Genomic DNA, 15,282 nt, shown 5'->3' with positions numbered 1-15,282 from the left:
TCTCTCAACCGCAATGAATACTTGTTACACTGAAGGCAGGAATGAAGTCTTCATATTTGTATGCCCAGGAACTGAACTGGAATCTGATGACATTTGTTTCATGGCTGCTCCTTACACTGCCACCCCCTGAATGAGGCAACTGCCCTGGGCCCAGATGCTGACCTCATACTGTGCTTTCTGATGTGGCAAATAGACGTTTTCAAGCACAGTCTCAGGGAGGTCAAAAGGCCAGTCCTTTGGCCCCTGAAACTCCAATGAGTCAATGTTTAATGCAGCCACGAGTCTAGTCACAAGTATGATTGTTTTTGACTGGTCCTTTGACTCACTGACCATTCCTGGCATTCATTTGCGTTGTGAACTATGATTCTGTTTCTCCTGGTGTAGTCTGGGTGTAGTGTGGAAGCCCCAAATTTCCGACCTCATTAAGTACAAGGTCACATTCCAATCTCCACGGCTTCATTCAGGAACTCCTATCCCCGCCCTCTTCTTTGAGCATATATGCTACCCATGCGGAGGGCACCTCACTCGCTCTACAGTTAGCAAGACCCGTTGTCCTTTAGGAATACGGAGGTTTACATCTTCGTTCTGAGGGTGCGGAAAAAAAATTGTTACCACTTTAAAAGTGTTCGCGCTTGCTAGGGTGCTAAGGCAGAAGCCGCGCCCGAAGCGTCGCGAGAACTGTAACCACCCGCAACTTCTCGCGATGTTTGGCCCCGCTAAAGGTCGCCATTTTGGAGTCCACCCGGCGCCTGGTTGTCCCGGCGGCTTCTCTCATCCTGCTGCCGGGACCAAAGCTGGCCCCGCGGGTGTCTGGCCTGTGGGCAGCCGGACCGACACGATGTGGCGGCTCCGCTGCAAGGCCAAGGACGGCACCCATGTTTTGCAGGGGCTGTCCAGCCGAACCCGGGTGCGGGAACTCCAGGGCCAAATTGCCGCCATCACCGGGATCGCCCCCGGCGGTCAGCGAATCCTCGTCGGATACCCTCCCGAGTGCCTGGATCTCAGCAATGGGGATACCATTCTGGAGGACTTGCCCATCCAATCTGGTAAGGAATCAGGGCTGGGGCCAGGGAAAGTCCCGGGAGGACGGAGAGGGGCGTGAGAGAGAATACAAAGCCAGTTACGGTGGCTGTGGGTCAACTGGGGCTTTGAGACCAGGGTGAGGATAGATCAAAGAACAGAGAACTCTGACGGAAGCCGGGGCAAGTGTCTCGTAACTCCTGGTCTTTACACAGGCTTGAAAAGCAACCCACAGCCTTGAAGACCCCCTTCCCCAATCCGCTTTCTGGTCGGCTTTGAAACTATCTCATTTTGTTTTCCCTCGGCGTTCACGAAAATAAAAAGAAGCAGGGCCTATTTTCTTTGTCCTTATTTATGTCTCTTTTTCCCTATATCATTGATCAGGTCTCAAGGGTGCAGGATTTTTTTTTTCTTGGTTCATTTTTGCAGTCGCCTTCATAGATACTTCGTTTGACAGGCATACTCATTTTAGAGTTAGCTTTTAAACACCCACTGAAAGCCCTTTCAAGTTCTAACCAGGAGAAGTTTATTTCTGTGCCATATTAAAACTTGAACATCAGTGTTGATAATTAAAAGCTTTCAGTTGCTGTATCAAGGACGCTGTAAACACTCAATAGAGTAGATAAGTTTCCGGAGAAGGAGAACCCCCTAGTGGCCTACTCTGTAGTGAGCACCTTCTGTAAGATACTGTATAAGGAAATGAAATTTTGTTTTTGAATGTATCTTTTTAAGTATGCCTCAAGTTGTATACTCCAGACCCCTTGACTAAATTGAGATACAACCTGAAGTGTTTTTTGTTCTTTGTTCTTTTTTCATCTTTATGAAAATTCAGTGAACAAAAATTGTTACTGGTCACTTATTTGCAGAGCTGTATTCTTCTTAGTAACCCCAGTTTATGCTTTAACTCCTTCAGTTTGTAATTTACAGACTTGGCTAGTGAACACTCAGTTTCTTCTGTAATTTCTCTGCAGTTCTGAGTTCTCCTTTTTTTTTTTACAGGTGACATGCTGATCGTTGAAGAAGACCAAACCAGGCCCAAAAGTTCACCTTCACTTACTAAACATGGTGCTTCTCGTTACGTCAGGGAAACTTTGCCTGTGCTTGCCAGAACCGTGGTCCCAGCAGACAACTCTTGCCTCTTTACCAGCGTGTACTATGTCGTTGAAGGAGGAGTCTTGAATCCAGCTTGTGCTCCTGAGATGAGACGCCTCATAGCACAAATTGTAGCAAGTGATCCAGACTTCTATAGTGAGGCAATACTGGGAAAAACAAATCAGGAGTACTGTGACTGGATCAAAAGGGATGACACTTGGGGAGGAGCAATAGAGATATCAATTTTGTCCAAGTTTTACCAATGTGAAATATGTGTAGTGGATACACAGACGGTAAGAATTGATCGTTTTGGGGAAGATGCAGGATATACCAAAAGGGTTCTGCTTATTTATGATGGCATCCACTATGATCCACTTCAGCGTAACTTCCCTGATCCAGACACACCTCCTCTGACCATTTTCTCCTCTAATGATGATATTGTTCTCGTACAAGCACTGGAATTAGCAGATGAAGCTAGAAAAAGGAGACAGTTTACTGATGTCAACCGCTTCACCCTGAGATGCATGGTATGTCAGAAAGGATTAACTGGACAAGCAGAAGCAAGGGAACATGCCAAGGAGACAGGCCATACCAACTTTGGAGAAGTGTGATCTATGCGTCAATGAGGGTTGAAGCCTACTACCTCACAGATCCAGAAGGCTCTGGGTTTTCCAATAAGCTATTGTAACCCTAAAGAACAAAAGGACACAATGCTTGAACCATCCTTTTAACTTAAAACCACTAAGACACTGAAATTCCTTGTTAAGATTAAAATTAGTGTGCAAGTTTACAGATGTGTGTCTACAGTGGCAGACTGTACATACATGCCTCTTTGTGCTGGAGTGACAGAGGTGATCCTTGCCACCTACTGATGCTGACCTGAAGATTGAGATTTAGTATTATAAACTAGCACCCAGCAGCTTTAACTCTTAGAAGAAAACATCACATTTTGGGTAATGTGGAAGGCCTGTGAGGCCACTGGGCATTTACCACAGTGTCTCCAGTAACTGAGCCTTTTAAAAACTCTGAATGAGTTAAGTTTCTAAATTATGAATTGATTTCATCAAATGAAGATACTCAGAATTGTCCAAACTGATTTTATATTGCAATTTGGTAGACTATAAATGTGTGCTTAACCACTGATAGGTACGTCACAAGCAATTTTTACAGGGATGAGTTTCATCCTTGAGAATGTTATCACAAAACAGGAACTGATTGTGCCCTGTTTAAGCTATCTAGTGTGTAAAAAGTAGAATGTATGAGGGAAAAGGTGCCTGAGCAGCTTACTGAAGCTTTAAGAGACCGTTGGCCTCGTGTTTTAATGCAATTCTTGTATTGGTTTTTGTCATATTGGATAACATTTTAAAGTTAAGCAGGGTATTTTTTTAATTGAAATTCCTTGAAATTTGAGTGCTCAGTTTTTCCTTCATTTGCATAAAGATTTGTCTGGAGGGATTTAGTTTTCTCAGCTTTTTGTTAAGAGCACTTTATCCAAAAAATTTTTTTCAACTAAAATTATAATGCTCTGCTTTGGGTTGGTTTTTGTAAGATTTTTTTGCATACCTAAACAGCGTTTTTGTGCTGGCCTTATCCCTCCACTAATGTTATTTTAAATAATTCCACATTTCTGCAAATTAGCACTTTGCTTATCTGCAATCTTTTACTTTGATTTTTGAAGTAATTGGAGTAATGCTGTTGAATGAATTTGTTTCACTTCCAAAATAGGAAAATTTTTAAATCCTTGCCTTATGCAGCTTTCTCAGAATTCTGCTTCTTCCTAATACTAGATGTGTAGCCATTTGCTTGGTGGACTAATCCGCAAGGCACACCCTCTAAAACTTAGCTTCACTACAAGATCTTCCAGATAAAGTTTTCTACCTCTTTTCTTAATTATTCTGATCAGGGATGCTAAATTATAATGTTATGTATTATCTCACATAATGTGAAGAGGCTTAATGTTGTGAAGTTTTGTTGTTGGTCTTATTTTTTATTAAGTATCTCAGAGTATCAATGGTATACTTTAAAGCACTTAGTTCTTTTTCAGCATATCTTCCTAGCAAATGTTTTTAAATTGACCTTTACTTTTAGCAATTCACTTGGTGAAGGTGGCCATATAAAATTAAGGAACATTTGAACAATGTAGGAAAAAAGTACTTTTAAGGAACAATTCACAAAATATGTTTGAAATCATCAGATGACATTTCTTGAATACCTTTTGTGTGCATAGTTATTTTAGACAGTATAAGCTATTATGGTTAGTATAACTTAAAAGTGTTTAGTTTTCTATTTTACTGAGCCTTAAAAATAGCACTTGTGAGCTTATGATACTTAATGTTTGGCAATCATGTTCAAATTAATAGGATTGAAAATATCTGGTCTGGATGGTTTTGGTTTTGCATCTTTTTTATTTCTTCCAGAAAATATTAAATTTAAAGCTGTAAATTAAGAATATACCACTAGACAACAGCCATCATTTTGAGCTTTATGCATCATTACTCATAAAGCTTGCCTTCCATTGCTACTTCAGGAGACAAATTTGACATTTCCTAACTGAAGCTGTAGATCTACAAGTTTATTCATGCAACAAATATTTATTGACTAATTTATACTGTGCCAGGCATGTTTTGACATGTTTCTGTCATATGTTTTGGTATGTTCCAACATAAATTTCTGTCACTTTAAAATTCAATATATATTGTCTATAGTGGGTAAATTTAACCAATGAAAAGGAATAGAACACTGATATTTTATAGATTAAACCCCTTCATTGTAAGTGCTTTGTTTACATATTAAGTGTCCAGTATTTATTCAGGGGATCTTATTTCATTCTGTTTTATCTGTTATCAAAGTTGTCCATTTACCAGTTGGACACTGATACTAAGTCAAATTCCTTTCAAAAATGACTCTAATCATCTGCTGAAATTCGGCACTAGTACTTTAGTGTTATGATCATGGAAAATTCAAGATGAAGGTTTATTTGCAGGCCATGTGATTGAATTATTGAGGATTAAAAACCTAAACCTTTGCTCATTCTAAACTCAAGCTTGTAAGCCTCAGAATTTGCATTTTTTTTTTTTAAACTGTGCTTATTAAACTCTTGAAATTATTAATGGGAGTAAATTCTCATCTTGGGAATTTTGAAAATCTATGGACTTAAAACTTTCAGGAGGATTAAATGTCTTAAGTTTTGTACTAGAGCAGAATGAAATTCTTCCTATTCATTCAGTGTTTGCCTGCCATACAGGAATTTTTTTTTTTTAAATGAGGACAGTTTACATTAGTGACAAAGTGAATAAAAACCTCACTTTCTCACTCCACTTTTCTGTTACTCTTCTTTGGATTAAAGGTCAGGTGTAGTGCTTTGAAGACTCATTCCTGTATGAAGTGATTTCAGAAGCTAAAATTAATGTCCCTGGAAATTTTGCAATGTGTTAGCCAAGTGAAGACATTAGTGTGTTACATCTTTTGCTAATGGTTCATGGTTGATTTCTTAATTGTTTTCCATGAAATTAGCATAGTCAAGTGATGCCCTTGAAGCTTGACTACTGGTCAGTTTGACCCTGTTATTAGCAACTAATGTAGTCATGCTGCTTGATTATTCCATGAAGTCCCAGCAAAATAATAATCAGGAATTAACTAACATTATGTTATGTACCTATGTAATTTGTCTGTGTCCCTAAATGCCCATGTATAACTTGCTTCTCTAGTTTATTCCTTTGTAGGGATTAAAATGTGAGTGTTGCAAGTTGCCCTAGCTAAACATGGTTTTCTTATGTCTTTTTGGGAAAAAAAAAAAAATGGAACGGGAAGTATGCAAGATTAAGCAACAGAGCAATTTTTTTTTGACAAATCAGGTGGCCTTCCTAAACATGTTAAGAATTATGTTCTTTCATGTGTCAAAACACATTTATTTTGTTTGCAGCACTTTACAAAAAAGGTGAAATAAAAGTTTACATGTTGGCCCTCTAGGGATCTAATTAAGGACATTAAAGTACGATTCTTGAGCTACTAACCATCAGCTCTTCTTAATCAAAGATTGCCATCAGTATATAGTGTATCTAATGGCATGACATTCTGGTGTTTTGGTAACAGTAGAACTCAATTTCAGTAACTATTAGGAGCACAGTCTGTGCCCTAGCGTTAAAAATGTTACTTATTATTATAATGTGAATATCTTGTATTATTCATTGTACAATGCAGTATTCAAATTTGTCCTTACAGTGCAAAGATGACTGATAATTTCTAAAAGATTAGATCCTTAAAACTTGTTTGTTTCCTAGCAGACTTATTTTAAGGAAGCTGATTTTTGAGTCAGAGGCCTTAAAAGTGTCATATACAAGTGACATCATTTTAAGTCCAAAGTGAAACGCTTGATTTGAATAAGCTAGTTTATTAACTAAAGATGTTTTCTTATGAAGTGTTATAATTTATATTTCAGCACATTTTATTCAACTTTAAAATGTTTCTGGTTGTGAGAGAGTGTTTATTTTTCTCAGAATTAGCTAGCATTTTGCTTACAGTCCTTTGAATATTTGACTTAGAATTATTGATGTTGAATGGTAGGGTGCTGATTTAAGTCCTGATTCATACACATTTGAAGGAGGTCGGTAAGCCCCTCATGGTATTTTAGAGTGAAGGGAGGAAAGGGCCAAGAGGATAAGGTAGCACTGAAAATGGAGAGGTTGTCAAATCGGATGCATTCCTCGTCATGAATTATGCTTTTCCAAACATTTTTAAAGCAACGCCTTTGTGTCAGCTCAACCCTTCTTCCCCATTTCTTGGCATAGAGTGTAGCATGGCCATAGGTGAAAAAGCTTGTCATTAAAGTGTGAAACCATTAATTATAAGCATTTTGCCATGATGCCCTTTTATACTTACGTTTTAAAAAGTACTAACCAAGTTTAGGAATAGTGAGGATATAATTTGATTAAGTTGTAGGTAAACAGAAAGGATAATCTTAGGCTCAGAATTTCCACTATACATGAGACTGACTTTATAAACTGGTATAGACTATGTAGCGTAGCTCATAAGTTACTTAAAGGACCAGGGGACCTAATTGTGTCAGTTTTCCAGTCACGTTGGTGCCATTCAGGACTCAAGCTGTTTACAGGAAATATGTACTTAGCAAAGTAGTAGTTTTCCTTGAAAAAATTTGAATTCGGCTTAAATACAGAATAAATATGGATAGCTTGTGAAAAGGATTAGAGAATACTATTCCTGTAGTTTCTGTATTAATGCAGTAGGGACAGAGGTTCCTGATGCAAAGAGAAAACCACAAGTAAAGACTGTTAAATTAGAGCTTTAGAATATGACTTGAAAAATTAGTAGGGATGAGCAAAACAGCATTAAAAATATTTTTCTTATTGAAGATGGACAGTGTTTTCTTGTTTTAAAATGTTTTGACTATTTGCCAGCATTTTTTAACGTTAATGCACTGCTGCTACCTGGAAGATGTCTAATTTCATTTTCTACAACTCTTACGTGATTTTGCCATTGTCATTAAGATGCATTGATTTTATTTATGAGGTGTATGATTTTAAATATCTAAATGCTGTATTAAGTGACTTGTTTCAAAAGAATAAATGAAGTGAAAACGTTGTTTGAGTATATTTTGGGATCGGGGCAGAGGGCCAGTGAACAGCTATTTTACTCAAGTTGCATATTTATTATCAAAAGCTAATAGACTGCATCTTTGACTAAGGTACCAAAATCTACCAAGTATCACCCTTTAGGCAGACTCAAAGAATGAGACAGGAGAAACTAAGGTACTTCTCCTTAACACTGAAAGGCATTCAAAATTCCCATTCATTGACTACAATTTTTTTCTAAATAAAATCCTGCAAGTTGTAATTCAATATTTGTTGCTGACAAATTGTCAATGTGGAAAGGCTTAATATTTCTTTTATAATAGACTGCAGTCTTTGTGAACTTAGATCTATTTGAAAACAGCAACATCACTATGGGAGAATATATTTCATCTTTGGCAATGTCAACATTTAAACATGTATTTGAAGCAACACTGGGGCTATTAGAATTGGCCAGAGTTCAGGTCCCCTAACTAAACTGAACTACTTACCCATTCATTCTCATTGAAAGCTTACAAATTATGGCGGTAGAACTGTAATAATATCAATTTGTACAGCAGCATAAAATATATCTCTGGGAGTCAGCATACATCCAACATAAGAATAAGCCAAGCCAAACCTCACATCACAAGGTTCATAACTGTGTGAGTTGTGTGATGGTAGCTTATTGAATAATTAATTGTGCCCATAAAGCAATGCTTCTCAAAGTTAGTCATCACATTACCTGGGAACTTGTTAGAAATGCAAATGTTCAGAAGAAAATCAGAAATTGATGAGACCCAACAATCGATAAGCCTACCAGGCGATTCTAATGCATGATAAAAAAAAGCTTGGGAATCGTGACCACCACCATGGTTGCTTAAATGAACCATTAATCAACTTAGGAGAGATCTCTGAGGGTTTATACCAGTTTTGTGTCCTTAGCTTCACATGCAATTCATTGTCATTCACTACTTAATGACAGTTACTAAATTTATACATAATGTAAATCCAGAGAAGACTAGTAGAACAATGAATGACAATTCAAAAATCTCAACAAGCTGAAAAACCCTAACGTTGAATATTCCTAAATGTCAAGTCCTGGTCTTGAATTCTAAATCCATTATGTGAGTCCAGCATGGGGGAAAACCTGGCTTTATAGTTGATTTGACAAAAGATGTAGCAGTGGCACTTAATTCTAATTCTGATCCCAATAAAGTACTATGGCTTAGGCTGCAAAAATAGTGGCATCTTAATATTTGAAAGAGCAGAAAAAAAGGAAGCAGTAGTCTTAATGTTGGTCATGTTGCATTGGAGGTTTGGATGTGGCTTTTGCATGTAAAATGTGGCGAAAAACAGGTTTGATGGCCATCGTGGAGGCTAAAGAAATGAGGAAAAAAAACATTGACATGATAGCTAACTTCAAATTTTGGGAAATGTATAAAAGATGAATTAGATTTATTCTCTGAGGCCCTAGAGGAAAGAACTCAGACTAAAAAAGGATGAATATTGTTGCAAAGTAAAATTACATTAAAAACCTAACGAGAATGAAAAGGGATACTATAATATCAAAAAAAATAAGTAATGGAGGTATTCTTTTGCATTATGAGAAATAGTGATAGAAGTCATTAGGTCCCTGCCATCTTAAAAAAAAAAAAAAATCTGTCTTACAGATGCTAGAGAGGATGTGGAGAAATAGGAATGCTTTTACATTGTTGGTGGGAGTGTAAATTAGTTCAACCATTGTGGAAGACAGTGTGGCAATTCCTCAGGGATCTAAAACCAGAAATACCATTTGACCCAGCAATCTCATTACTGGGTATATACCCAAAGGATTATAAATCATTCAACTACAAGGACACATGCACATGTCTGTTTACTGCAGCACTGTTAGCAAAGACCTGGAACCAACCCAAATGCCCATCAATGTTAGATTGGATAAAGAAAATGTGGCACATATACACCATGGAATACTGTGCAGCCATAAAAAAAGAATGAGTTCATGTCCTTTGCAGGGACATGGATGAAACTGGAAACCATCATTCTCAGCAAACTAACACAGAAACAGAAAAACAAACATCGCATGTTCTCATAAGTGAGAGTTGAACAATGAGAACATATGGGCACAGGGAGGGGAACATCACACACCGAGGCCTGTCGGGGGCTGGGGGGCATGGGGAAGGATAGTATTTGGATAAATACCTAATGTAGATGACGGGTTGATGGATGCAGCAAACCACCATGACACATTTATACCTATGTAACAAACCTGCACATTCTGCAGATTTATCCCAGAACTTGAAGCATAATAAAAAAATGTTTTACATGCTAGTTATATGATAACTACAAAAAGAAAAATGTAGTTTTTCTGTCCTCTTTACTATCCCATTAAAGCTTGAAAAAAGAGTGGCTTGTGCTCTTAGTTATGCAGCGAAGGCTGCAAGGCAGTACTTACATATTCGGCAAAGCGTATACTGACTGCATGGGTAAGTATCTATGCTTATCTTATCTCTCTATGCCTGAATGAGACATTCAAGAATGGAAAAGCAGGCATTTCAAATATATTTTCTATTTTGTTCTGACTTGGATTGTCTTTGTCTCTATTTTGTTTATAAATCTTGAGGATATTTACCAGATGGAAACAAGGCACAAATGTATTTCCCTAAACTCATTGAAACTTTTATGATTTCCTCACTTGTGTTTTAAAATTCAAGAATTTCTAAGAAACTACTAATAGCTCTCAGAGAATGAATAGTCTCTTTCTTTGCTTTACTCTCTGCCACTCTTTTAACTTCTCTGCCCTCTTGACCTCTTAGAATTCCTTCCACACACAAAGTGGAGTTTTCTGATCTGATTCCCATGGCATTTCTCTGTATTCAATTGGAGAACTTCATTAGTGAATCTTAAGGTATTGGACCACGTGTCATAATGACTCGGCCATGTTCCAAAACCCTAAAGATGGTACTCTGGAATCATTGCCGTAAGCTAAAAAACTATTAATCTGGAGTTGTTTGGAGTTGCTGCTGACTCAGGAGTCAGGTTTGAAATCAGTACCAAAGTTAAGTAGAAAATATAGACAAAATTATTCCTGATAACCCTTACCTCTCTCATAGAGTGTACAGACATCACCATAACTTTGTAAGCCCCACACCAGTGATGGAAGAGTTCATGCTCACTCCCGTGGTGCCTGCCACTCTCTGAGGTCTCAACCTGCAGTGAGTGTGGTTCACTAGAGCACATCCATTGGTGGACCCTGGACTCCAATCTCTGTGCCTCTTGTTCTGTTAAGCTGTCAGAAACATCACTCGGCCTCTCAGCATCTCAGCCACCCATTCTGGAAAATGATGTTTCCAGAAGAATGGCTGCCCTCAATTGTTGGACACAACACACCAGACCTCTGTCCTCACCTTGATCCAGGCCTGTGTTGTTAGTGCCTACCAAATTCTTCAATATCTTTTTGGCTCTCCACTGCAAACAGCAGGAGAGTTTGTCTGAATTACCTAGTCCAGCGTTCCTGGAAGTGGAAGTCCTTAGCGGCACCTTTCCTGTGATAATCAAGAAACTACTACAATAAAATTGTTTTTGTTTTTTTTAAAGATGTACTCTTGGAAATATCAGGTATGAAACAAATGATGTAATAATTTTTCTGTCAACAATGGAGGGAAGAAGGGGTTGGTAAGAATTTGTCAGGGTTTATTTAGAACTGTCCAACAGGAAAAGACACTTTATCAAGTAACCATGAATATTTTTCTAACACAGTTCATTTCCATTCTGTTGGATATTTACATTGAATTAAATAGAAACATCATTTCTTATGGAATAATAATCAATTTTTAGAGTCTATTACATAGGAAATTTCACAAAATTACTCTAATTATGAACAAAATTTTACAGTTATTAGAATTCCAAACTTTCTTCCACTGTGACTTTACTGTTTTGTATTGGGGTTGATAAATCTTTCTCTAACGAATTGTATTGAATTGAATTACTGCTCCCAGAGCTTTAATATTATGGAGTTAATTGATCAAATTGAGTTTTTCAACCTACAAAACTAAGGAACAGATTTTGCATTATGTTGACATACTGCCAAAATTACCCTCTCTTTAGTACATCCTTTCACATCCAAAGATCTAGCCTTGTTTTTCTTACTCTTACAACAAAGATGAAGAAAATGATCTTGAATTTGGCTAGAAAAAGCTAAGGTAATAATTTATCTCTGAAGATTGTTAAATGGTTTAACAAATCCTTATTGAGCTTCTACTTATTGCAAAATATGGTGTCAAATACCTCAAGATTGCAACAATATTAATTCAGTTAATAAACATTTTTGAATGCTAATGTCATACCAGGAACTTCCCTAGGTGGTGGGTATACTTTGAAGGGAAAAAAAAAAAAAAAAAAAACAACACTTTGAAGAAATAAAAATACAAGTGCTATGAGATCCTTTTGTAGTTCATAAGTGTGATGATTAGGGTGTTGCCCTCATGTGTGAGATGTGATGACTGTCTCAAATCTTGTTATGATGTCACCACATTACCTGTCTGATGTGAAAAATAAATACAGATGCTATGAAAAGAATAATTGGATTGGAAAATTGAATTAAAATTGATGAATCGGGGAAACACTTTGAGAAGGTGATGTTTAAGCTGGAATCTGAAGCATGAATAAGAACTAATCAGTTGAAAAACAAACAGAGAGAGTATAGCATTTGCAAACATGATGTTGCAGGAGGAAATGAAATATTTTTCAGACTAGTCTGGTCATAGTATGATAAACAGGGGAAGGGGACATGAGATAAAGTATTAGAAGCAGGCAAGGGTCCAGATTTGCAGCATCTATAAGCTGTATTAAGCATTTACTCTATTTCATATTTATTAGGTGTTATTTGCTTATTTTATATTTGTGCCCATAATTAGTTTATAAACTCCACAAGGGCAGGGACTAGCTGTGTCTTTTATTATTGTTGTATTCCCAACACCTAATAAGGGGCTGAATATATAGTAGACATTCAATATATAGTTGAATGAATAAACACGTGAATGAGTGAAGTCAACGAAATGTATTCCTGTAAAGGAATAAAGTTATCCTAAGATCATTGGGAGGATAGTCGAGCATTTTAAGGAAGACATCAGATTGATGTTCCTCAAAGTTTACTTCAACTGCCCTGTGGAGAAGAGATTGAAGAGGGTGAGAGTGGAAGTGGAGGACCAGTGAGAAGGAGGCCACTACAGTAACATATGGAAGTGATGATACTAAGCGTTATCATAGTTAGCATTTATTGAGTGCTTACAGTATTCTCAGCATTCTTCGTGTATTATCTGTGTAATCTTCACAGTAACTCTAAAAGTTATGTCCTATTACTATCATCTCTATTTTACAGATATGGTTACTGGGAATTATAAACTGCCTCAAGGACAAATAGCTAATAAGTGAATGATGCCTGGGCCAGGTAGATGTCAAGAGAAGAGGATAGATGTAAAAAATTTGGAGATAGGATCTCCAAGACTTGGTGATGGGGAATAACATTTACTCAATCAACTGGTCGGAAAAGTGACATTTACTGATTCATGGAAAATGAAGGGGAGAAGTATTTGGAGAGAACAGAGAAAAAAGGAGTTAAGACATGTCAAGTTTGAGATGTTCATGAATCATATGGAAGCAGAGATCATGTAGGTATCTATAGATATGAAGTTCAAAAGATGTATCTAAAGACAAAGATCTAAATTTTGGATTCATTGACCTCTAGATAAAAAATATGTGAATGGAAGAGAGCAAATAGAGAGAGTGTATATAGGGAGGAAGACTCAGCACCAAACTGCAAGTAACATTTAGGAGCCAGGTAACAGAAAAAGAACCAGCATTTAGAAGTCAGTTGAAGAAAGAGCCACCAAGGATAACTGAGGGTTCAGGAGAGATTAGAGAAGCAAGAGAACTTTATGTCATGAAATTCAAGAGAAAATAGTTTTTTTTAAGAAACTGAAAGTCGCCGGCTGTGTTGGGTGTCATGGAAAGATCAAGTTAGGTGCCAGGCATGGTGGCCCACGCCTGTAATCCCAGCACTTTGGGAGGCCGAGGCGGGCGGATCACCTGAGCTCAGGAGTTCAAGACCAGCCTGACCAACATGGAGAAACACTGTCTCTACTAAAAAAAATACAAAATTAGCTTGGCCTGGTGGTGCATGCCTGTAAATTCAGCTACTCCAGAGGCTGAGGCAGGAGAACCGCTTGAACCTGGGAGGCAGAGGTTGCAGTGAACCGAGATCGCACCATTGCACTCCAGCCTGGGCAACAAGAGTAAAACTCCATTTCAAAAAAGAAGGAGAAGGAGAAGGTGAAGGAGGAGAAAAGAAATATCAAGTTAGAGAAGAATTCAAAGAGTCTATAGGATTTGGCAAACTGGAGTTCGTTGATGACCTTCGCACGAGCTGTTTTACAGGAGTCATGGAGAAAGTAGTCAGATGGAAATGAGTCAGAGTAAATAGGGATGTCTGGTTAAAGATAACAAGTTGAACATATTCACTAACCTGTACTCTCCCAAAACTTGAATAAAATGATAGTCATGGGATTATGCTCAAGACAAAAAGATAGAGGGGTAAAACGAAATTTCGGAAGTTAGCGAGCTGCTAACTTTCAAGTAAGTTAAGTTAGTTAACAAGCAGTTGGATGTGTGGTAACTGACAGCAGATTTTTAAAAAGCTGATGGGAATTATTTTAGGAGAAAGGTCAAAATGATGATACAGGAGAGAAGGTTGCAGGGATAGAGTTGGTGGGATGAGATTCAGAGCACACGTGGATGATGGGGTTTTATAGGAAAACCATTTTCTTTTTTGTACCAAAAGGGAAGAAGAAGAAAATGCGTGCAAAGGAAAACAGGTTTGCAAATTTGGGGATGGGAATGTGGCACTCCTGCCTCTTGACTACTGTTGTCTTACTGAAACTTTAAATTGGTGACAAAGTTGTTATATGAAAATAGAGTGAAAGAGAGGTGGACACTTTACGGAGAGAGAAAGAGTGGTCTCAGAAAGTGGGAAATCCAACTACCTAGAGAAAAGTGGTAATTGCCTGCAGTATAGAGTACACACTTGAGGTTGCTACGCATGAATTTACAGTGGTACCAATCTGCCTGTTATCATCATCGTCTACATCATCAAACCTCAAACATCAACATAAAGATGTTAGTGACTCAAAGGAATCCAGCAACACCAAATAAAAAAGCAAGAGCAGGAAATGCTGACAGGTTGAGTCAACCATTAAAGGTGACATTTCTGGGAACCGAGACACCAGCAGGTAGGAGGCAAATGGTCACAGTCTATTTGGTCTGTCTTGCTTAGAGCTGTTGCCATGTGATATAGTGTGGACGTTCCATCCCCTCCAAGTCTCATGTTGAAACGTGACTTCCAGAGTTGGAGGTGGGCCTAGTGGGAGGCTTTTGGGTCATAGAGGCAGATCCCTCATGAATGTGTGGTGCTGTCCTTTTGGTAACGGGTAAGTTCTAAGTTCTCACGTGAGATCACGCCCAGCCAAACCTCTATTCTGTATAAATTACTAGGTCTCAGGTATTCCGTTATAGTGATGCAAACAGACTAACATTATGTGGTAAGTGTATG

At 37.9% G+C, this 15,282-nt stretch overlaps 1 protein-coding gene and 1 non-coding gene across 2 annotated transcripts; both read left to right on the top strand.

Moving 5' to 3' along the window:
• Window positions 1–703: 703 nt before the first annotated feature.
• YOD1 (YOD1 deubiquitinase) lies at window positions 704–7,709 on the top strand. Its single transcript, XM_012459282.3, has 2 exons — window positions 704–1,046; window positions 2,020–7,709. Exons 1-2 carry the CDS (start codon window positions 704–706, stop codon window positions 2,721–2,723), a joined length of 1,047 nt encoding a protein of 348 aa, XP_012314705.1. The 3' UTR covers window positions 2,724–7,709.
• A 4,407-nt stretch (window positions 7,710–12,116) lies between these two features.
• On the top strand, window positions 12,117–12,223 carry LOC135268261 (small nucleolar RNA U13). The gene has a single exon (XR_010336531.1). It is a non-coding gene; the product is annotated as a small nucleolar RNA U13 (small nucleolar RNA).
• Window positions 12,224–15,282: the final 3,059 nt, after the last annotated feature.

The sequence above is a fragment of the Aotus nancymaae genome, unplaced genomic scaffold, assembly GCF_030222135.1.
Source record: "Aotus nancymaae isolate 86718 unplaced genomic scaffold, 86718_ANA_hifiasm-v0.15.2.pri h1tg000039l, whole genome shotgun sequence".
Classification (NCBI taxonomy): domain Eukaryota; kingdom Metazoa; phylum Chordata; class Mammalia; order Primates; family Aotidae; genus Aotus; species Aotus nancymaae.
The sequence above is the reverse complement of the archived record's forward strand: the minus strand, read 5'-3'. Positions and strand labels throughout refer to the sequence as shown.

Bases quoted from the DNA above. Each gene is read 5' to 3' on its own strand.
- YOD1 (XM_012459282.3), top strand. From the start codon at position 704: ATGTTTGGCCCCGCTAAAGGTCGCCATTTTGGAGTCCACCCGGCGCCT. The intron at 1,047-2,019 runs GTAAGGAATCAG...TTTTTTTTACAG, and splicing joins GGACTTGCCCATCCAATCTG to GTGACATGCTGATCGTTGAA.